The following is a 23,797-nucleotide window of genomic DNA, read 5'->3' as shown; positions in this document are numbered from 1 at the left end:
GGTCTTCCTCAATCGCATTATGACCACGAGATTCATGATCTTAATAAATAGGTTATGGTCAATATCTTAAAGTAGATCATGAGTGACGAAATATGGATGATTAAATGTCCAAATTAGTATGAAAGGCCAGATTTGGAATTGTGACACCAATTGAACACTACATTTTCTTGCTTTCTATTTATTTTCCGTCATGATTGAAGACGCTCAGTCATAGACCGTATTGTGTATAAGTACTGAATCAGAGACGGTCATTGTGCTACAGAATTATATAATTTATTAATTTATCAGTTATTTATTATTTGATCACTTTTGGCTTCTTGGCAGTCACAATACATTCAGTTTCTCTTGTTTTAATAAGTGCTGTAGATAAATCACACAAAATATTGAATATCACATTTTATACAAAATCTAAATATACTTTATCTTTTATAAAACATTTAGACATCATCTACAGTCATTTAACACAGTCATCACTTGTATCATCTGGCATAAAATTCACTGAGAAAACAGAAAAACATCTCCTAAAGGTCCAATGCAGATGTTTTTATCAGACATCAAGTCATTTCTGGGTTACAATTAAGTACCTTACTGTGATTGCTGTCGATTCAAAATGTCAAAAATAAATTAATATCTAAATAACCAGATAGCTTCCTTAGCAAAGAGCAATTTCTAATTTTGCTAAGACTATATGGGAGTGGTCTGATTGAGGGGAAAACTGAAAACTAGCTGCTATTGCCAGAGAGGTTTGGAACTCTCTTTCTTATTTGACTATTAACTAATTTACCGCCTGGCAGTAAACAGGTGGTATTTTCAAACAGCTCTCACACTAAAAGGGCATTATCATCATTTTCACATTTTCACAGTATTACTCAAACCTCATAGTGTGGAAATATACATAAAACACAGGAATGTCACATTTGACTGCACTGGGCCTTTAAGGTACATATATATGATTTATTTTCATTACAGTACAGTATTTAAAATATCTTTATTTACCACAGCAAAACATATACAGTAGGCTAATACTTCTGCCCCAGAGGTTGCTAAAATAAACAGAGGGGAAGTTTTAAAGTGTAATACACAGATCGCCATCTCTCCCAGTGGGTCCCAATGCTTTTGGCTTCCCATCCTTACCTTATTTCCTTCATGGCCACTGATAGGACTGGATAAGTGTCCACCATATTGCTTTTACCTGTCAGTTTTTTCAGTTAGGAAGTAAAGGAGACAAGGAAAGTTATCTCTATAAGATTATTGGCGTTGTCTCCAGTGTGGGGTAGAGAGAACTGCATCTGAGTAGTCTATAGTGGCTCCCTCTCCTTGTTCCCTTTCTTTCATCAGATATAAATGTGCTGGACACACAGAGGTGTAAACAGATTGAATTCTAGTAGGCTTACCCCAAATTGCTTTTCAGTGACCCTGTCTTTTGTATAATAGTTTAGATGAATGAGAGGAGAAGAGGAACCCCCTCAAGACTAGATGCACCCTAGGTTAGGAGAGAGGTAGGTGAGAGGTAAGGGGAGACTATGTTAGAAGACAGGCTCGGTCCAAGCATAAAATGGAGACAGATTAGACAGTGATGTCCAGATTATTTAGGAAGTATCCTATATCTGCTCTGGGAGCCAATTGGAATTCCCAAGCCCATTTCATAGGGGGGGGGGGGGGGGGGGGGGGGGGGACAACTGCACACTTCAGAGAGAAGTGGGGAGATCAGAATTTGTGCTCCAGTGAATGGAAGTGAATAAACCAATTGGAATAGTCAGTTTCCATTTGCAATTCCGTGTTCATTATGTAATGGTCTTTGTCTAATCCTTCTTCATCTTAATCTAGAGCCAGTCCAGGAATACTCTTCAGAGGTGATTTCAGGCTTGTGCAAATAGGTAACTCAGTGATACGAACACTAACCGTGTGTTATTCACTAATGCAAAGCAAATGCCCATAGGTTTCTTTATATCATATTTTGAAGAAAGAAATCTCAAACACATTTTACTAAGGCCATTTCAAAAACTGTAATACTGATTTGAATGAAATCCCCACTAGGTAAAATCAAGGGGTGGTTATGTAGAGGAAGGTTTGCCCAACCATACAGATTTTGTTTGGATTTAGTTTTTTGGTCTCAGATGGTGGTTGTGTTGCAAGGTGCTAACTCTGTGTTATTTTACTACAAGGGGACATGAACAGAAGGAGAGGAGGAAGGGAAAGGGAGAAGTGGAGATCATTGAAACATGCAGAGTGATTGGTTAGCTTGGGTGTCTGCAGGGGGCTGAGTAGGAAGGGGATTGGGTAGGAGAATGGGAGATACTTCCGGGTCAGTCCCAGAATCATGACAGTAGAATGCTCATATAGAGGGAACTCGGCTCCAAGACGTTTGAGGTGTAGTGCTAGTTTATTCTCAGAAACCCTGTCTGTATCCATCCTCTGTTGTGGGGAGGGAGAGGATTAGATGTGTGTGTGTGTGTAAATTTAACTTGAACCTTTATTTAACCAGGAAATACCTTTTAGGTTAGACTGATGTGACCTGGATGTGTGTGTTTGCATTTGTATTTCTGTTTGTATGAGGGATTGGAGTGTGTTTGTCTTCAAAGCCGATTCCTCCTTGAGGGTTTCTCTCCCCCTGTCTGCACTCCATCGGCTGGTCGTCCTTTAGAATATGCTCTGCCTTCTGTTCTTCCCCCGACCTGGGTTTGGTAAAGAGAACAGGAGGATCACATTAATTAACTGAACATGTTTCATGGTTTATTTGCAGTAGTTGTTATTTGTGTTATTGTGATGGTTTATGGGAGTAGTACTGTATTTGTTGTACTGTATTGTACCTGGAGGCTGGAACACTGAGCTGCGGTGGCCTGGGTCTTTCTGTAGTTTAATTTCTCTGAGAGAAAACACAGAGGAGGCTAGAGAGAGGTGAGAGAGAGAAAGTGAGAGGGAGGGAGTGAGATAGAGAGAGCATGAAGCACAAAACATAAATTGCAACTTAATGCATCATTCTCACCACATGATTGAAGTCAAATACATTTAATGTGTGTGTCTTACTGTCTGCAAGGCTGTGGATGTTCTCTCCCAGGGTGAGGAAGTAGGGGTGTCTAAGAGATGCTTCAGCCGAGACTCTGGTCCTAGTGTCATACTGAAATAACACAGGGAAATACACACAACGTCAGAATAAAGGTTTGGTATTGAACACTATTGGTTTCAGGTTGGTGTAAGTGTTTTTCTTACCAGGAGTAAAGCAGTTAGCATGTCAATCCCCTCAGTATCCAGCCTGGAGAGGACAGTAGATTCTGGTTATGTTACTGGGTTGTGGTTTGTGTTACCTGAGCTAGTGGTTTGTGAGTGGTCTTATTGCGGTAATGCTGTGGTTGCGTTACCTAGGCACGTGGTTGATGAGTGGCTGAGGTCTGTACTCGGGGAACATGTAGGATCTGAACTCATCATTATTGGAGATACCTGGCCAGCTGTCTTCTTTTGGGGTACCTGAGAGAGAGCGAGAGAAAGAGAGAGAGAAAGGTTAATGTAAATGCTTCATATTCTATGTCTGTATGGGGGGTTGTCTGTATGTCTTTGAATCTAGTTACCAGCACGATTGCCCAGTGGTATAAATGAAAGAGTAGAATTACCAATGATTCTGAAGACTAAGTGCAGCTCCTCTTTCACTGAGGAGCCGGGGAACATGGGACGACCTGTCGCCATCTCAAATAGAATACAGCCCACGCCCCTTTAACACAGACACAGGAAGCACAGACACAGAGGATTGAAATGGAAAGTAAAGGGTGCGTTTGACATAGCAGATTATTTGTAGATCAGTCAGTCATTCACAATTGACCCATGATACACCACAGTTTTGATGTTCTGGAACATGTCCAAAGTGATCTTGGGAGACTAATGCCTGAAGGGAGGTGGTAATGCTTCACAGTGTGTATGGAAATAACAAACCCCTGGAACCGCACACACACTCACACTGATGGACTCACATCACATGGTCTAGACCACCATGTACACACACCACACACGCACACAGACACATAAGTAAATATTTCACTGTTAGTCTAGATGAACCTGTTGTTTACAGAGTATGTGACAAATAAAACTTGACTTGACACAGAGCAGGGGATTCATCAGTAGAACAGAGACACACACACAAATCTAAGAGCAGGCCTGTGTACAAGCCAAGGTGTAAGAGAGTACAATGATGTCCTCTGCTCTGATGGAGACCCATCCACTGATGAAAATAATGTGTTGCAAATTAGTTGAAAGTTGCTGAATTGTGTTGCTGGATAACAGCATTTGAAGATTCAAGGTAAATTCATGTGATGCAGAAATGATCACCATGGTGATTACTCATATCAGGAGTGATGGCTTATATGTGAGTTAAGTGAAGGAACAGCTTAGCTATGTTGCTGTGATCATGTATAGTGTGGACATCTGATCAAAACATGGTTTCTATCGTTTAGGTTTCCATTGTTGTTAATGAAGGTTAATCAACGTGACAGACATGTAGAGGTTTTCTGAAAGGATTCTGTCTCAGAATGGAGGTCTGTGTGTGTGTGTGCATTTTTGTGTGTACCTGTGTAGTGTACTACTCACCACATGTCGATGGGTGTAGAGTACTCTGTGGTACCCAGAAGTACTTCAGGGGGGCGGTACCATAGAGTCACCACCTCGTTGGAGTAGGTCTTAGTGGGGACAGACTTGGCCCGTGCCAGACCTGACCAATCAAACAAACAGTCATGAGCTGGATCTCCGAGAGGGAACGTTATCTACTGATCTGGTCATCTACATGCCGAATGGGTGTTGAAAAGGTTACTAAGTTACCAATGTCTGTGTATCTATCTGTATGGGGAGACTATCTGTATGTGTGAGCGTGTGTGCATGTCATACCAAAGTCAGCTAGTTTGAGCTCTCCCTTGTCGTTGATGAGCAGGTTCTGAGGTTTGAGGTCTCTGTGAAGGATCTTCCTCTTATGGCAGTAGGACAGACCACGTAACAACTGGAACATAAAGATCTACAGAGAGAGAGAGAAGAAGAGAAGATGAACTGTTTTCAGTAGGGGTGACAATAACCATATATTTAGAGTTAGGACATTGAGGTTTCTGCTTTATGATGCATTTACATGATACAATACAATCAAATAATTCCACACGGCAGCCATGTTAGCTCCCCATGAGAAGTATTGACCGATAGCAATTCCTGGAATTTTTCTTAATTTTAAACAATGCTACAGAATGTTACTGAACTTCTAAAATTAGAATCCAAATTCTTGCCATGAATGGATAAATGGACTGCTCATTGGCAACTACACGGCATCTGTTTCTAAAAGGTGTCCGAACTCTCTATTGCTCTGGGGACTAACCTTGACGTTGTTCATGCTCATCAGGTTTCCACAGTTGTCCAGGTACTGTTTCAGATCACTGTCCTGAGAGACACACAGACAAACACACACACTATTTAAGAACTTGAAGCTATGTACATTTTTTTTAAAAAAAGATACTGATTATTAAACTGCTCAAAGTATCTGAAAGATGTTTGAACTACTCACCAGGTACTCAAAGACAAGAGTGAGGGAGCGTTCTGTGTGTATGATGTCATGCAGTGTGACAATGTTGGCGTGTTTTAGGTTCTTCAGTAGAGACACTGCAGAGAGACAGAGAAAATGGTTGGATGTACCTCTGGCTGCATGGATGACATGGTAATTACATTTTAGCTCCACTGGGTGGCGTCACATCCATTTCTATGGGCACAAGCACTGTTCATGACACAAACTGTTCACACTGTCCTTGTTGGCAGAGAGAAAATGTTGCATGTTTAAACATTAAAGCTTATTTTCTGCAATTCTACACATTTTTGTCATGGGGTGCAGAGAAAATGTTGCCTTTTAAAGCACATTTCCTGCAATTCTACACACTTTGCCATGTCTTATGTGTGTTCATGTGATATTTGAGTGACTCAAACGTTATCAAAAAATCCATGGGCTAAAAAACGTTATCTGACATGGGCTAGTTGAGCTGGACATTTTTGACAAATAAATAGATGTATTATCATGTCAGTCATAGTATGCAATGACTGGCATGATGATGCACTACCCAATAACAAACTTGCACACTTGTGCATTCTACTATTCCAACTTTCTAGAGTAAGTTGAAAGCCAAACTGAGTTTCTTACATTTACATTTATTTATTGTGGGGGGGGGGGGGGGGCACTGAGCTACAGTAGTAAATCTCAGCCCTGTTGAAACACGTTTGTGGGTATGTGTGGTGTGATGAGGGGTGAGCAGAGGTTAGGAGAGAGGTTTGATGGTTGTATAGGGTGCTGTGTGTTACCTTCTCTGATAGCTGTACAGGGCGCTCCCTCCTCGTGCTCTAGCCTAATCTCTTTCAGCGCCACCAGGTTCTCTGTCAGTTTGCTCCGACCCTTAAAAACGGTGGCATACGTCCCCTATACGGGATCAGGAAATAGGAAACAGGATGGAATAGTCAATGCCAAATGTCTAACCCTGACCCTTTTAACTACTGAGTCTAACCCTATCCCATAACCTTACCCCTAACCATAACCTATTAAGAATAAGGTTAATTTTGCTACCAGGCAGCTTTATGTCATTGCTGTCTCTCTCTTGAAACAATTACTTGTTTCATGGCTGGATGTAAGGTATTTAAAGAGGACCACATTGTTATGTGGAGGAGCAGTCATGGTTGACCATTCATTGGTTCTGTTAGTTTACTGTAAACACATGTTTTAACTCCCCCCTCTGGTTTGAGATGACCTAGACTGCAATACATTCCAGAACACTGCTCCCACCCTGATGCGGCCCATGTTCACTCCCCTTCACAGATCTGGCAGGACTGAATAGGTGTAAGACATATGAAGAAAACTAAGTAAGGGGATTGCTTACACCTATCCAGCTATTGTAGATTGGTGAAACCCAGTATGTCCCCAGAGAATGTGTTGACTCACTTGTTTCCTGTTAGACTTTCTTAAGGGAGCTAGATGAGGTAAAAGGGAAGGTGAATACCCACACACTGATAATACCCACACGCTGATAATACCCACACGCTGATAATACCCACACGCTGATAATACCCACACACCTTTACTTTCAAGTTTCTCCTTTATTTTCACATGTTATTCTCTGTATCCTGCACCTATTCCATCAGCTGGATGTGTGGCTTGAACTGCAGCTGAAAGAGCGTGACCATAGCGACACATACTTACCTCTCCCAGTTTGCCCAGTTTCACGTACGTCTCCAGCTTTCCAAAGCCAATGTCAGACTGCATGGAAAAACACATTAGGTAGCCTACTATGGTTAGGGCAATAGGGTATTATTACAGTATTGGGATATTGGTTAGTTATGTGTAGGGTAACTGTGCTGTAGGGTTATGGATGGTAAAGGGATATATTTATGGTTATGACCATATGATTTAGCGATCATGGTATTGGGATACTGTGATATTGGGTATAGGCGGTAGCCTACTGGGTGTTGTGGTATGGGTATATTAGGCTATTGGGGTATAGGGGGGTACAGGATACTGACCAGTGATGCCCGTAGGGACATGCGTCTGAGTGGTTTGATTTAGTGTATTGGGGTATGGGTGTATTATGGTATATAGTGGTACAGGTATGTGATAGCCCGTAGGGACATGCGTTTGAGGGGTTTGATTTAGGGTATGGGTGTATTAGGGTATAGGTGTATGAGGTATACAGTAGGGGTACGAGGTATGGGGTACTAACCAGTGAAGCCCGTCGAGACATGCGGCTGAGGGGTTTGCAGGGAGGAGAGTTGTTCTCACTCTCCATCTCTCTCTCCATCTGCAGCTTCTTGAGGAACTCCGGAGGAAGGCGGATGTCCATGGGCAGAGACATACGCTTACTCACGTCCTGCAGACAATCAATAATCCGTCATCAATATGCAACACTCACACATAATCAATCAGTATTCGTCAATATACATACCATCATAAGTGGGCAATATTCTCATATTATCAATGACACATTGCACCAGAATGTTCATTGCCAGAGGTGAGGAGGGATTGTGGCTATTTAAAGCTAGGGATGATTAGACAACTATTGGTTTGAGAATGTCATCTTCTCTCTGTGAGTCTATTCTGTATGAATGGAGACCTGTTTGAATATAGGCCGAGATTAATCAAACCTCTGTTCAATTAATATTTTCCCCCAGTCTCTCACCCTCTGACACAGTTTCTCCTGTGAGTGACTATCTCACACTTCCCCCTGTAATACACATCTGGAACTGTCTAAAATAAAGTTTTTGTGTGTATGTACATTTCCCGAGGGTGTGTGTGTGTGTGTGCTCGTATGTGCGTGCGTACACAAACACATGCATTTGTGACAGTCGCTCTTTGCAGTTATTTTTGTTGAAAAGTAATACGGCTGAATTCTCTCACTAAAGGTATCTGTCACGGCTGGGTTTAGTGGAAGCAAAACAGAGGAAGAGATAAAGCGAGAGACGGTAAAGAAAGACAGTTCAGATGATGGCTTGTAATTCCCTGTGGGCTGTGTAGCAGCTACTGCTGTTCTGAGGCTGAGAGGATGTTATGGCCACTCAGCCTGGAGAGGGAGGAGAGGAACCCAGTCACTTATGATATCATAATGGTGTTATGATTGGTTTCATAACGGTTTTATGAATGCCTTATGTATACACCCTTCAAGTAATGTGTTACCTGACTTGTACAGGAGGCTATATTTACTTAGTGTCTCTCTCAGTATAGCAGTTCCTTTCAGATTGGTGTTTTGAGCTATACTATACTAATCGGTCTGTCAATATTAACTTTATCACATCTAAACTCTCTATATTTTATATGCATTTTTCTTTCTTCCCAACTCTCCCTCCCTGTCTCACTTCCATAGAGAAGCGTCGGTGTGGTGCTTTGCTGCGGTACTGGAGCTGGGAGGGGGACTGTGCTCCGGGCGTGGCTGGCTCAGGGCTCACTGGACTGGGACTGGCCTCAGGGTGAAGTGACGGCAGAGTCAGGCTGTCTGGAGTCAGTGCTGCAGGTCAGACAGAGAGGGAGACAACATAGTGTTATAGATACTGATAATTACATATTGTAGCCTTACACACACACTTGTTTTAACAATCTATCCTCTTCAGTGTTGTACACAACAGATTGAGTGGACAATTACTCTGTGAAACAACAACACAGCACTCTTTCAGTCTGGACACTACACAAGGCTGTATCAGCTATACTGTGTGGAAGTGTGTGCATGTGTAACTGTGTCAGGCCGTTGAACAGCTCAAGGTGGAGTGTTTCAGCCTTGGTTTGACCCTGTATGTGAATGGATTGTTGGTCTCACTGCTTTTGGATGTGTTTGGAGTGGATATGTGTCTCTTCCATCACACCGATTGAAACCTCTATGTATGTGTGTCTGTGCATGTGTGCCTATGTGTGTATAGTGATTTGATGTGTGTGTGTGTGTGTGTGTGTGTGTGTGTGTGTGTGTGTGTGTGCGTGCGTACAGTAGCAACGCGCATAACCCACCCACTTGAGGATGTTGTTATCAGCCATTTATTTTGATGGTTGTTCATTTTTTGTGTAATTGAAAAAAGTATTGATTTAATACAGTTGAAATGTTTACAAATTAGATGCACTGAAATGAAGGCAAGTTTCGAAAATGAACACTTGGATTATAGTGATATTATAGTATGTCTGATCTCGCAAACAATGTAAAGTTTGTATAGGTACTGTCACGTTCTGACCTTAGTTCCTTTGTATTAGTATGGTCAGGGCGTGAGTTGGGGTGGGCAGTCTGTTTGTTTTTCTATGTTGGTTTTTGAGTTCGGCCTAATATGGTTCTCAATCAGAGGCAGCTGTCAATTGTTGTCCCTGATTGAGAATCATACTTAGGTAGCCTGGGTTTCACTTTTGGTTTGTGGGTGTTTGTTTCCGTGTGAGTGATTGGGCCACACGGTACTGTTTCGGTAAATTCAAGTTGTAATTTATTGTTTAGTGTTCTGAGTTTTAATTAAACATCATCATGAACACTTACCACGCTGCGCTTTGGTCCTCATTTCTTTCTCCCGACGACATCCGTTACAGGTACAGTTGAAGTCAGAAGTTTACATACACCTTAGCCAAATACATTTAAACTCAGTTTTTCACAATTCCTGACATTTAATCTAAGTAAAAATTCCCTGTCGTAGGTCAGTTAGGATCACCACTTTATTTTAAGAATGTGAAATATCAGAATAATAGCAGAGAGAATGATTTCAGATTTTATTTCTTTTATCACATTCCCAGTGGGTCAGAAGTTTACATACACTCAATTAATATTTGGTAGCATTGCCTTTAAATTGATTAACTTGGGTCAAACGTTTCGGATAGCCTTCCACAAGCTTCCCACAATAAGTTGGGTGAATATTGGCCCATTCCTCCTGACAGAGCTGGTGTAACTGAGTCAGGGTAATAGGCCTCCTTGCTCGCACACACTTTTTCAGTTCTGCCCACAAATGTTCTATAGGATTGAGGTCAGGGCTTTGTGATGGCCACTTCAGTACCTTGACTTTGTTGTCCTTAAGCCATTTTGCCACAACTCTGGAAGTACGCTTGGGGTCATTGTCCATTTGGAAGACCCATTTGCGACCAAGCTTTAACTTCCTGACTGATGTCTTGAGGTGTTGCTTCAATATATCCACATCATTTTCCTGCCTCATGATGCCATCTATTTTGTGAAATGCACCATTCCCTCCTGCAGCAAAGCACCCCCACAACATGATGCTGCCAGCCCCATGCTTCATGGACGGGATGGTGTTCTTCGGCTTGCAAGCCTCCCCCTTTTTCCTCCAAACATAATGATGGTCATAACTATGGTCACTATTTTTGTTTCATCAGACCAGCGGATATTTCTCCAAAAAGTACCATCTTTGTCCCCATGTGCAGTTGCAAACCGTAGTCTGGGTTTTTTACGGCGGTTTTGGAGCAGTGGCTTCTTCCTTGCTGAGCGGACTTTCAGGTTATGTCGATTTAGGACTAATTTTACTGTGGATATAGATACTTTGTACCTGCTTCCTCCAGCATCTTCACAATGTTCTTTGCTGTTGTTCTGGGATTGATTTGCACTTTTCGCACCAAAGTACGTTAATCTCTAGGAGACAGAACATGTCTCCTTCCTGAGCGGTAAGACGGCTGTGTGGTCCCATGGTGTTTATACTTGCATACTATTGTTTGTACAGATGAACTTGGTATCTTTAGGTGTTTGGAAATTGCTCCCAAGGATGAACCAGACTTGTGGAGGTCTACAATTTTTTTTAAATCTGAGGTCCTGGCTGATTTCTTTTGATTTTCCCATGATGTCAAGCAGAGGCATCAAATTTGAAGGTAGGCCTTGAAATACACCCACAGGTACACCAATTGACTCAAATTATGTAAATTAGCCTACCAGAAGCTTCTAAATCCATGGCATAATTTTTGGGAATTTTCCAATCTGTTTAAAGGCACAGTCAACTTAGTGTATGTAAACTTCTGACCCACTGGAATTGTGATACAGTGAATTATAAGTGAAATAATCTGTCTGTAAACAATTGTTGGAAAACTGACTTGTGTCATGCACAAAGTAGATGTCCTAACCGACCTGCCAAAACTATAGTTTGTTTACAAGAAATCTGTGGAATGGTTGAAAAACGAGTTTTAATGACTCCAACCTAAGTGTATGTAAACTTCCGACTTCAACTGTATACTCCACACATAGAGACGCATACAAAGTTCTCCCTCGCCCTCAATTTAACAAATCTGACCATAATTCTATCCTCCTGATTCCTGCTTACAATCAACAATTAGAGGGACGCACCAGTGACAAGATCAATAAAAAGTGATCAGATGAAGCAGATGCTAAGCTACAGGACTGTTTTGCTAGCACAGACTGGAATATGGAGTACACCACAACTGTTATTGGCTTCATCAATAAGTGCATCGATGACGTTGTCCCCACAGTGACTGTACATACATACCCCAACCAGAAGCCATGGATTACAGGCAGCATCAACACTGAGCTAAAGGCTAGAGCTGCCGCTTTCAAGGAGCAGGACTCTAGCCCGGTAGCTGATAAGAAATCCCGCTATGCCCTCCGACAAACCATCAAACAGGCAAAGCGTCAATACAGGACTAAAGTCGAATTATACCACACCGGCTCTGACGCTCGTCGGATGTGGCAGGGCTTGCAAACCATTACAGACTACAAAGGGAAGCACAGCCGAGAGCTGCCCAGTGACATGAGCCTACCAGACGAGCTAAACTACTTATATGCTTGCTTCGAGGCAAATACCACTGAAACATGCATGAGAGCACCAGCTGTTCCAGAAGACTGTGATCACGCTCTCCGCAGCCGGTGAGTAAGACCTTTAAACAGGTCAACATTCACAAGGCCACAGGGCCAGACGAATTACCAGGACGAGTACTACGAGCATGCACAGACCAACTGGCAAGTGTCTACACTGAAATGTTCAACCTCTCCCTGTTCGAGTCTGTAGTACCAACATGTTTTAAGCAGACCACCATAGTGCCTGTGCCCAAGAACACTTAGGTAACGTGCCTAAATGACTACCGACCCGTAGCACTCACGTCTGTAGCCATGAAGTGCTTTGAAAGGCTGGCCATGGTTCACATCAACACCATTATCCCAGAAATCCCTAGACCCATTCCAATTTGCATACCACCCCAACAGATCCACACATGATGCAATCTCTAGTGCACTCCACACTGCCCTTTCCCAGCTGGACAAAAGGGACACCTATGTGAGAATGCTATTCATTGACTACAGCTCAGCGTTCAACACCATAGTGCCCTCAAAGCTCATCAATAAGATAAGGACCCTTGGACTAAACACCTCCCTCGGCAACTGGATCCTGGACTTCCTGTGTAGGTAACAACACATCCAAAATGCTGATCCTCAACACAAGGGTGCTTGCTCAGTCCCCTCTTGTACTCCATGTTCACTTATTTGACTCCAACACCATCATTCAATTTGCCGACAACACAACAGTGGCAGGCCTGATCACCGACAACAACGAGACAGTCTATAAGGAGGAGGTCAGAGACCTGGCCATGTGGTGCCAGGACAACAACCTCTCCCTCAACGTGACCAAGACAAAAGAGATGATTGTGGACTACAGGAAAAAGAGGACCGAGCACACCTCCATTCTCATCGACGGGGCTGCAGTTGAGCAGGTTGAGAGCTTCAAGTTCCTTGGTGTCCACATCATCAACAAACTAATATGTTCCAAGCACACCAAGACAGTTGTGAAGAGGGCACGACAAAACCTATTCCCCCTCGGGAGACTGAAAAGGTATGGCATGGGTCCTCAGATCCTCAAAAGGTTATACAGCTGCACCGTCGAGAGCATCCTGACTTGTTGCATCACTGCCTGGTATGGCAACTGCTCAGCCTCCGACCACAAGGTACTACAGAGGGTAGTGTGAACGGCCCAGTACACGGGCCAAACTTCCTGCCATCCAGGACCTCTACTCCTCTACTGCCATTCAGGACCTCTGTTGTCATCTAAGCATAGTCACTTTAACAACTCTACCTACATGTACATACTACCTCAACTAACCGATGCCCCCGCACATTGACTCTGTGCTGGTATATAGTCTCGCTATTGTTGTTTTACTGCTGCTCTTTATTTACTTGTTACTTTTATCTCTTATTTTTGGTTGGGGGCTCGTAAGTAAGCATTTCACTGTAAGGCCTACACCTGTTGTATTTGATAATAATAAAATATATAAAGTACCAGTCAAAAGTTGACACACCTACTCATTCAAGGGTTTTTCTTTTTTTTAAACTTTTTTCTACATTGTAGAAAGTGAAGACATCAAAACTATGAAATAACACACATGGAATCATGTAGTAACCAAAAAAGTGTTAAACAATTCAAAATATATATTTACTATGTAGAAAATAGTAAAAATAAAGAAAAACGCTGTAATGAGTAGGTGTGTGTGTGTGGACAGGTTATGTATGTATGTATAGTTTGAGAAACAGACGCCTCACAATTCCTCAACTGGCAGCTTAATTGAAGAGGTGACTCCGGGATGCTGGCCTTCTAGGCAGTTGCAAAGAAAAAGCCATATCTCAGAATGGCCAATAAATATAAAATATTAATATGTGGGAAAAAAACTACACTGGACAGAGGAACTCTGCCTAGAAGGCCAGCATCCCGGTGTCACCTCTTCACTGTTTACATTGAGACTGGTGTTTTGCAGGTACTATTTAATGAAGCTGACAGTTGAGGACTTGTGAGGCGTCTGTTTCTCAAAGTAGACATTCTAATGTACTTGTCCTCTTGCTCAGTTGTGCACCTGGGCCACCCACTCCTCTTTCTATTCTGGTTAGGGCCAGTTTGTGCTGTTCTGTGAAGGGAGTACTACTCAGCGTTGTACGAGATCTTCAGTTTCTTGGCAATTTCTCGCATGGAATAGCCTTTATTTCTCAGAACATGAATAGACAGACGAGTTTCAGAATAAAGTGCTTTGTTTCTAGCCATTATGAGCCTGTAATCTAACCCACAAATGCTGATGCTCCAGATACTCAACTAGTCTAAAGAAGGCCAGTTTTATTGCTTCTTTAAATCAGCACAACAGTTTTCAGCTGTGCTAACATAATTGCAAAAGGGTTTTCTAATGATCAATTAGCCTTTTAAAATGATAAACTTGGATTAGCTAACACAACGTGCCATTGGAACACAGGAGTGATGGTTGCTGATAATGGGCCTCTATACGCCTACGTAGATAATCCATTTAAAAAAAAGCAGGTGTTTCCAGCTACAATAGTCATTTACAACATTAACAATGTCTACACTTGTAACGGGTTTCTTCTTCCTCCTCCTCCTCTGAGGAGTAGTAGGAAGGATCGGAGGACCAAAGCGCAGCATGGTATGCGTTCATGATGTTAATATTTAATGAATCAAACTGAACACTGAAATACAAAACAACAGTGAACGAACGAAACCGAAACAGTTCTGTCTGGTGCAGAATACAAACACTCAACAGAAAATAATCACCCACAACTCAAGGGTGAAAACAGGCTACCAAAGTATGGTTCTCAATCAGGGACAACGATTGACAGCTGCCTCTGATTGAGAACCATACCAGGCCAAACACAGAAATCCCAAATCATAGAAAAAAGAACAGACTGCCCACCCCAACTCACGCCCTGACCATACTAAAACTAAGACAAAACAAAGGAACTAAGGTCAGACAGAACGTGACAACACCTTATTTCTGATCAATTTGATGTTATTTTAAATGGACAAAAATTTGCTTTTTTAAGTGACCCCAAACTTTTGAACGGTAGTTTATATACACACACAAGTACATTTTTTTTTGCCATTTGACACTAAATATAATGCCTGAACTCCATTCATAAAAAATTGAAAAATGTAGTGCCATGAGGCTCAGTTGGTAGAGCATGGTAATGTCAGGGTTGTGGGTTCGATTCCCACAGAGGACCAGTACGAAAAGGTATGAAAATGTATGCACTCAGTACTGTAAGTCACTCTTGATAAGAGTATCTCCTAAAAGACTAAAATGTTTTTTTTTAAAGTGTTCATCCATTGTCCAACTGTTGCATTTATTAAAATAGTTTTTAAAACCTTTTAACAATTTCAATGACCGTTGCTAGGGTGTGTTTGTGCTTCTGCACGTTCTTGTGTGTGTTCAGCCAATTGCCTCCTGAGGTGTTTGATGTAGTCTGCAGTGAGCTCTTTAACTCGTTGTTTCCATGGAGACACTGATTGCTAACAAAAGCATGTGAGGATAGGGCTAAACAGAGGGAAATATTCTCTCTTTGCACCCCTCCCCTCTCTCTCGGTCTCCTCTCCCCCTCTTTCTCTGTTTCCTTCTCTTGTCTCCAGTCTCTCTCTGACAGATAGCTCATCCATTAATATTTATTCCTGCACCCACAGTCTTCCTTTTATTAGTAGATACACTTGTGTCTGCAAACACAGATACCATTTCTGGTGTACATGCACGCAAATGATGATGATGGAAATTTAGATGGTAGATTTTAGTTTAAATAAAAGTTAATCATTCATAGGCAGAAGGCAAGTATCTAACCAGCTCACTTAAGTGTTAGAAAAATAAGGTGAAAAATTGATTGGGCAAAAGAGCGATAGAGAGATGGAATAGAGATCGAGAGATCAACGAAGGCGAGAGAGAGGGAATTGGATGGAATGAAGTAGAGGTCGACCGATTATGATTTTAACGCCGATAATTGGAGGACCAAAAGAAGCCGATCCCGATTAATCGCTGATTTAAAAAAAAATGTATTTCTAATAATGACAATTACAACAATACTGAATGAACACTTATTTTAACTTAATATAATACATCAAAAAAATCAATGTAGCCTTAAATAAATAATTAAACATGTTCAATTTGGTTTTAAATCGTGCAAAAACAAAGTGTTGGAGAAGAAAGTAAAAGTGCAATATGTGCCATGTAAGAAAGCTTACGTTTAAGTTCCTTGCTCAGAACATAAGAAAGCTGGTGGTTCCTTTCAACATGAATCTTCAATATTCCCAGGTAAGAAGTTTAAGGTTGTAGTTATTATAGGAATTATAGGACTATTTCTCTCTATTTCATTAACCTTCGACTATTGGATGTTCTTATAGGTACTTATAGGTAAAAAACTGTCGTTCTGCCCCTGAACAAGGCAGTTAACCCACCGTTCCTAGGCCGTCATTGAAAATAAGAATGTGTCCTTAACTGACTTGCCTAGTTAAATAAAAATTAAATAGAGGTGTAAATAAATAGGCCAAATCGGTGTCCAAAAATACCGATTTCCGATTGTTATGAAAACTTGAAATCGTCCCTAATTAATCGGCCATTCCGATTAATCGGTCAACCTCTAGTATGAAGTGGAGATAGATTAATGGTCAGAAAGATAGCTATGATGTCATCTTAGTTTGATTAATACTTCTGCTATGGGTGGGCACAGAACGAGAGAGCGAGAGGGGAAGAAATAAAGGGAGCAGGCTGGTCATTTAAATATCACATTTACAGCAACCCTTTGATCTGTCTGCTTGTAATTGGGGTCAGGGCAGGTGAGACGTGTACACACGCACGCACACACACACACACACACACACAAAGGTATAAGACAGCTTGTTTGGAAAAGGACAATCCAATAAGTGGACCACAAGATGTCTTTATGTAAGGCCATGTCCACAAAGAAGGAGAGTTAGTAAGTGTGAGTTAGTTTGTAGTCGTGTTTTTGTTGGTGTGCGGGTACAAGAGGAAGAAAAGTGTTCACAATAATATTGTTCTTTATGATGAGAGGGTACAGAGTCTTCAGCCTATGTGTATATTTAAAAGACTGTGTGTTATAGTCCTATCTAAATTGGGAGATAATATAGACATCTGATGAAGTGAATAATGTATTAAAGGGCAGACTGAAAGGCTCTCACATGGCCAGGTAGGAAACTCAAATTCAAGACAGGAGCTGTCTGCTGACTGTTAGTTCCTCTCAGAGTTGCATTTCTAATGAAGCTTCCTGTTGTAGGCTACTACAATGTTTTCTACCGATGGGGCATCCATTCCTCTCTAGCTGGCTCTGGTAAAATTTTGTATGACAGTGTTTAATGTGATGACCTGAACTAATTCAATTATTTCATTATGTTTATCTTCCAATCAGCATATAAAAAGTATTATTTAATATAGTGAAACTATACCCCTTGACCTTTTCCACATTTTGTTATAGCCTCGTTCTAAAATTGACTAAATAAATAATCCTCAGATATCTACACACAATACTCCATAATGCCAAAGCTAAAACAAGTTTTTAGAAATGTTTGCAAATGTATATAAAAAAAACATACCTTATTTACATAATTATTCAGACCCTTTGGTATGAGACTCAAAATTATGCTCAGGTGCATCCTGTTTCCATTGATCATCCTTGAGATGTTTCTACAACTTGACTGGAGTCCACCTGTGGTAAATACAGTTGATTGGACATGATTTGGAGAGGCACAGACCTGTCTATATCAGGTCCCACAGTTTACAGTGCATATCAAAGCAAAGACCAAGCCATGAGGTCAAAGGAATTGTCCGTAGAGCGCCGAGACAGGATTGTGTCGAAACACAGATCTGGGGAAGAGTTCCAAAAAATGTCTGCAGCATTGAAGGTCCCCAAGAACACAGTGCCCTCCATCATTCTTAAATGGAACAAGTTTGGAACCACCAAGACTCTTCCTAGAGCTGGTCAAACTGAGAAATCGGGAGAGAAGGGCCTTGGTCAGGGAGGTGGAGAAGGGCCTTGGTCAGGGAGGTGACCAAGAACCTGATGGTCACTCTGACAGTGCTCTAGAGTTCCCCTGTGGAGATGGGAGAACCTTTTAGAAGGAAAAACATCTCTGCAGCACTCAGTCAGGCCTCTGGTAGAGTGGCCAGATGGAAGCCACTCCTCAGCTCGCTTGGAGTTTGCCAAAAGGCACCTAAAAACTCAGAACATGAGAAACAAGTTTCTCTGGTCTGATGAAAACAACAATGAACTCTTTGGCCTGAATGCCAAGAATCATGTCTGGAGGAAACCTGGCACCATCCCTACAGTGAAGCATGGTGGTGGCAGCATCATGCTGTGGGGTATTTTTCAGTGGCAGGGAATGGGAGAGTAGTCAGGATCGAGGCAAAGAAGAACGGAGCAAAGGACAGAGAGATCCCTGAGGAAAACCTGCTCCCGAGCCCTCAGGACCTCAAAGTGGGGCGAAGGTTCACCTTCCAACAGGACAACGACCCTAAGCACACAGGCAAGACACCGCAGGAGTGGCTTTGGGACAAATCTCTATGTCATTGAGTGGCCCAGCCAAGGCCCAGACCGGAACACGATCAAACATCTCTGGAGACCTAAAAATAGCTGTGCAGCAACGCTCCCTATCCAACCTGACAGAGCTTCAGAGGATCTGCAGAGAAGAATGGAAGAAACTCCCCAAATACAGGTGTGCCAAGCTTGTAGCGTCATACCCAAGAAGACTTGAAGGCTGTAATCGCTGCCAAAGGTGCTTTAACAAAGTACTGAGTAAAGGGTCTGAATATTAATGGAAATGCGATACGTTTTTGCTTTGTCATTATGGGGTGTGTAGATTGATGAGGGAAAAACATGATTTAATAAATTTTAGAATAAGGCTGTAACCTAACAAATTGTGGAAAAAGTCAAGGGGTCTGAATACTTCCCGAAGGCACTGTAAACTAGGTTGCTGTATTAGATTGTGTTAAAGATTAGACTGGCAGGCAGAAGGGTGGCCTCCCTGGTACACACATGTTAGCCTGTAAGGTTTGCTAATGAATTAATCTCTCACTCAGACGTGACTAATTGACTTTTTTTGCTAACCTACCGAGACAGGCGACTGAAGGAGATATTATGTTGATAAAACTGCCTTAAGGATATACACCTATATATAGTCATTCTGATCTGCGAGCTGATTGTGTTTCTCTTTTTGTTTGCAATAAAGATCCATTAGAAACAATAAAGACATGACCACTGTAAAGACAGCTGCTCTGATGCATGTGACAAGCTTTTTGTGTGTTCTGGTATTTCAGTGTCAGGGAATATGATTGAGCTGTATCTTGATGTGAAAAAAACATTATTTGAGTTGCTGATGTTTTTCCCAAACTCATTAGGAGTTGAAAGGAATGTTAGGTTATGTGGTTAATAAAAATGTCAGCCAAGTCCGTCACTCCAAACATGGACAGAAAGTTGGACAGCATCGCCCTGATTCACTGTTGCAGAAATCAATGATTATTTCATGAAATCTTTGTTCAGTTATTGTCTGAAACAGGCTGTGGTGGAATAAGGGGTTGCGAAGGGTAGAATGTCTGGATTGACAGAGAGCCTAAAGAACACTATGAACACCAGAGCACAATGGTTAAAAGGTTCTTTCACTGCTGCAGGGCAGACTAGTGCCAGATGAGAGGATGGTTGTTGCTCTGACCCAGTGGCCTACAACAAGGGAGATTGGCTTGTATAAATGTGTCTTGAACACTGCTAATCCCCATCCGCCTCAGCTCCCAGCACCCCGTCTCACTCTTCCACCCCTCTCTCTCTGTCCGTCTTTCTCTCTCTGTCCGTCTTTCTCTCTCCCCTTCCGTCTTTCTCTCTCCCCTTCCGTCTTTCTCTCTCCCCTTCCGTCTTTCTCTCTCCCCTTCCGTCTTTCTCTCTCCCCTTCCGTCTTTCTCTCTCCCCTTCCGTCTTTCTCTCTCCCCTTCCGTCTTTCTCTCTCCCCCTCCGTCTTTCTCTCTCCCCTTCCGTCTTTCTCTCTCCCCCTCCGTCTTTCTCTCTCCCCCTCCGTCTTTCTCTCCCCCTCCGTCTTTCTCTCTCCCCTTCCGTCTTTCTCTCTCCCCTTCCGTCTTTCTCTCTCCCCTTCCGTCTTTCTCTCTCCCCTTCCGTCTTTCTCTCTCCCCTTCCGTCTTTCTCTCTCCCCCTCAGTCTTTCTCTCCCCCTCCGTCTTTCTCTCTCCCCCTCCGTCTTTCTCTCTCCCCCTCCGTCTTTCTCTCTCCCCCTCCGTCTTTCTCTCTCCCCCTCCGTCTTTCTCTCTCACCCTCCGTCTTTCTCTCTCACCCTCCGTCTTTCTCTCTCACCCTCCGTCTTTCTCTCTCACCCTCCGTCTTTCTCTCTCCCCCTCCGTCTTTCTCTCTCCCCCTCCGTCTTTCTCTCTCCCTCTCCTGTCCTCTCTTACACACACACACACACACACCTCTCTTTCTGCTTCTCCTCTCTTCTATCTCTCCACTCGGAGCTTGTGTAAATGTGTGTCCTAAACTCATCAAACTGCAGCCTTCCCTTAGCTGGAAATCAGTGATATACAGGCTGTGGGGACAGAGTGGGGCTCGTACAGAGATGACTGGGCTGGTGGTTTGATTACAAACGGATCAAAGAATGGCCTGATCCATTAATAAAATTATGAATAAATGAATGCAGGGAGGTATGGAGGAGAAAGTAGTGTAAGATCTGGGATCAGGATTTTGAGCTTCCTGTTTCTAAATATTGTCCCAAAACGCTGTCATCCATTAGCAACACTCATAACAGCAAGACCCACCGGATACAAGGACAGAGGAGATGATTTACTGTGTGTCATTGGACAGTGTTGGACAGGCAGTGCAAGGTAGTTAGAGGTCTTACCCTGAGTGTGTTGGATGTTGAGCTGGTTGATTTGCTCAGTGAACTCATTTTCCTCGATGGTCTCAGTGCGAGGGACAGACAGAGAGAAACGTCGCTTAAAGTTCTTCATCTTGTTCATGGCGCTGAGAGAGAGAGAGAGAGAGAGAGAACAAGGCATACATGTATGTAAATGACTGGGTATCGAACCCTGTTTTTTTGCTGTATATCACTCCAGACTCATACTACACCGGCTCCGACGCTCGTCGGATGTGGCAGGGCTTGCAAACTATTACAGACAACAAGGGGAAGCACAGCCGTGAGCTGCCCAGTGACATGAGCCTACCAGACGAGCTAAATCACTTCTATGCTCGCTTCGAGGCATGCAACACTGAGGCATGCATGAGAGCATCAGCTGTTCCGGACGACTGTGTGATTACGCTCTCCGTAGCCAACGTGAGTAAGACCTTTAGCACATTGGCTAACCAGGCTATGTGCATTGTGTCCCACCACCCGCCAACCCCTCTTTTTACGCATCTGCTACTCTCTGTTCATCATATATGCATGTCACTTTAACAATACCTACATGTACATACTACCTCAATAAGGCTGACTAACAGGTGTCTGTATATAGCCCTGCTACTCTTTTTTCAAATGTATTTTTACTGTTGTTTTATTTCTTTACTTACCTACACACACACACTTTTTTTCTTTTTTTTCGCACCATTGGTCAGAGCCTGCAAGTAAGCATTTCACTGTAAGGTTTACACCTGTTGTATTCGGCACACATGACAAATCAACTTTGATTTGATGTAAGCCCACTGAGGTAAAAGTCATCCCAGCTTACAATTGGCTCATTCATCCCCCCTCCTCTCCCCTGTAACTATTCCCCAGATCGTTGCTGTAAATGAGAATGGGTTCTCAGTCAAAGTACCTGGTAAAATAAGGGTTAAATAAATAACACAAGTTTTCAGATCCAAGGCAAAGTTACTCAAACAACACCATGTCCTTAACATTTTACACGCTACAACCACATTATACAATTTGAACCACTATCCATAATCCCCGGGGTGAAAGAGCATAACGATCAGACTGTCTGGACAGAGGGAAGTGAATATGTAACTACCCTCTGCTGAACCAATGTTCTCTAACCTAACTGCACACCCTCCCATGGCACACCAAACAGAACAGCTCCCGTTAGTGATTGGGTTGTGGTCTTTGGTTGAGGTCAGAAACAGAGAGACAGACTCTGTGTGTGGTGCTCCCTGGCTGTTAAAAATGCTAACATCAGATCACTGATTGATGGAATAATGAGGCAGCGAAATAGCAGGAGAGCATTTAATCAATACAGTCACCTCTCTGTCATGGCCCAGACACTGCTTTGTCAATACATCACATAACCATATAACCCTCTCCCCCCACTCATTATATCGTTCTCTCACTCTCAATCACTGAGCAGCAGTGCAGGTTGGTTGCTATGGTCTCCTACTTTCTAATTAGTTTCCTTTCAGACTGTGTGTGTGATGTCATTATTTTAAGACCTAACAGTAGGCAGAACTATGTTCCTCAGTCGTACACATGATTGTGCGTGCATGTGTGTAACGGACATCACGCTGCTTGCTTAGAGTACCACTAATTTGGCTCACCCAGAGGCTTGATTCCAGGACCTCTGCATTTCTAGCACACATGACCACCCTCCTGAAGCATCTTACCAGTCGGTGCCACTAAAAAATGTACAATTCGTCTGTGTAATTTCTTATTCCATTTTTCAATAATTTGAACCTGAAGATGCACACTTCCCTTTAAAGTGGCAATCAACAGTAGAAACAATATCAGCTCCTGTTTAGGTAAAAAGGCTGAGGGATGGGCCTGGAGAAATGTAACCACCATCCATGATATCAACATCATAGTTCTGACCATGTTGAGGCTACATAGTGTTTGTTTACATTTACATCGTTTACAAACATTGGAGTAAAACAAGCTTATATTTTGGGTTCTGATGGGGTACAACAGTTGAACTAAGCTCATGAGAATAAGAATTATGTTCATTGACTACAGCTCAGCATTCAACACCATAGTACCCTCCAAGCTCATCATCAAGCTGGAGGCCCTGGGTCTTAACCCCACCCTGTGCAACTGGGTCCAGGACTTTCTGACCAGCCACCCCAGGTGGTGAAGGTAGGAAACAACATCTCCACTTCGCTGACCCTCAACACTGGTGGCCCCACAAGGGTGTGTGCTCAGCCCCCTCCTGTACTCCCTGTTCATCCACGACTGCGTGGCCATGCACGTCTCCAACTCAATCATCAGGTTTGCAGATGACACAGCATTAGTGGGCTTGATCACCAACAATGACGAGACAGCCTACAGGAAGGATGTGAGGGCACTCAGAGTGTGGTGTCAGGAAAACAACCTCTCACTCTACGTCAACAAAGCAATGGAGATGATTGTGGACTTCAGGAAACTGCAGAGGGAGCACCCCCCTATCCACATCGAAGGGACTGCAGGGGAAGGTGGAAAGTTAAGTTCCTGGGCTTACACATCACAGACAAACTGAAATGGTCCACCCACACAGACAGTGTGGTGAAAAAGGCATAACAGTGCCTCTTCAACCTCAGAAGGCTGAAGAAATTTGGTTTGTTAACCAAAACCTTGACAAACTTTTACAGATGCACAATCAAGATCATCCTGTAGGGCTGTATCACAGC

General features: G+C 42.7%; 1 protein-coding gene across 3 annotated transcripts in view; it reads right to left on the bottom strand.

Moving 5' to 3' along the window:
- Positions 1-251: 251 nt before the first annotated feature.
- cdk18 (cyclin dependent kinase 18) overlaps positions 252-23,797 on the bottom strand; it is a 50,892-nt gene continuing 27,346 nt past the window's right edge. For all 3 annotated transcript variants that reach the window (XM_021609833.2, XM_021609832.2, XM_036983609.1), the window contains 15 exons: positions 21,114-21,235; positions 8,845-8,993; positions 7,716-7,862; positions 7,199-7,255; positions 6,310-6,424; positions 5,528-5,622; positions 5,342-5,404; positions 4,870-4,993; positions 4,576-4,696; positions 3,609-3,706; positions 3,360-3,465; positions 3,211-3,253; positions 3,028-3,118; positions 2,811-2,888; positions 252-2,675 (listed from right to left, as the gene is read on the bottom strand). In XM_021609833.2, coding sequence (XP_021465508.1) covers positions 2,641-2,675; positions 2,811-2,888; positions 3,028-3,118; positions 3,211-3,253; positions 3,360-3,465; positions 3,609-3,706; positions 4,576-4,696; positions 4,870-4,993; positions 5,342-5,404; positions 5,528-5,622; positions 6,310-6,424; positions 7,199-7,255; positions 7,716-7,862; positions 8,845-8,993; positions 21,114-21,231 — 1,440 coding nt within the window. In that variant the 5' untranslated portion in view covers positions 21,232-21,235 and the 3' untranslated portion in view covers positions 252-2,640. The remainder of the gene's footprint in view (positions 2,676-2,810; positions 2,889-3,027; positions 3,119-3,210; positions 3,254-3,359; positions 3,466-3,608; positions 3,707-4,575; positions 4,697-4,869; positions 4,994-5,341; positions 5,405-5,527; positions 5,623-6,309; positions 6,425-7,198; positions 7,256-7,715; positions 7,863-8,844; positions 8,994-21,113; positions 21,236-23,797) is intronic.

This window comes from Oncorhynchus mykiss, chromosome 7 (assembly GCF_013265735.2).
Source record: "Oncorhynchus mykiss isolate Arlee chromosome 7, USDA_OmykA_1.1, whole genome shotgun sequence".
Lineage (NCBI taxonomy): Eukaryota > Metazoa > Chordata > Actinopteri > Salmoniformes > Salmonidae > Oncorhynchus > Oncorhynchus mykiss.
Note: the sequence above shows the minus strand (reverse complement) of the source record. Positions and strands in the feature narration are given on the sequence as shown.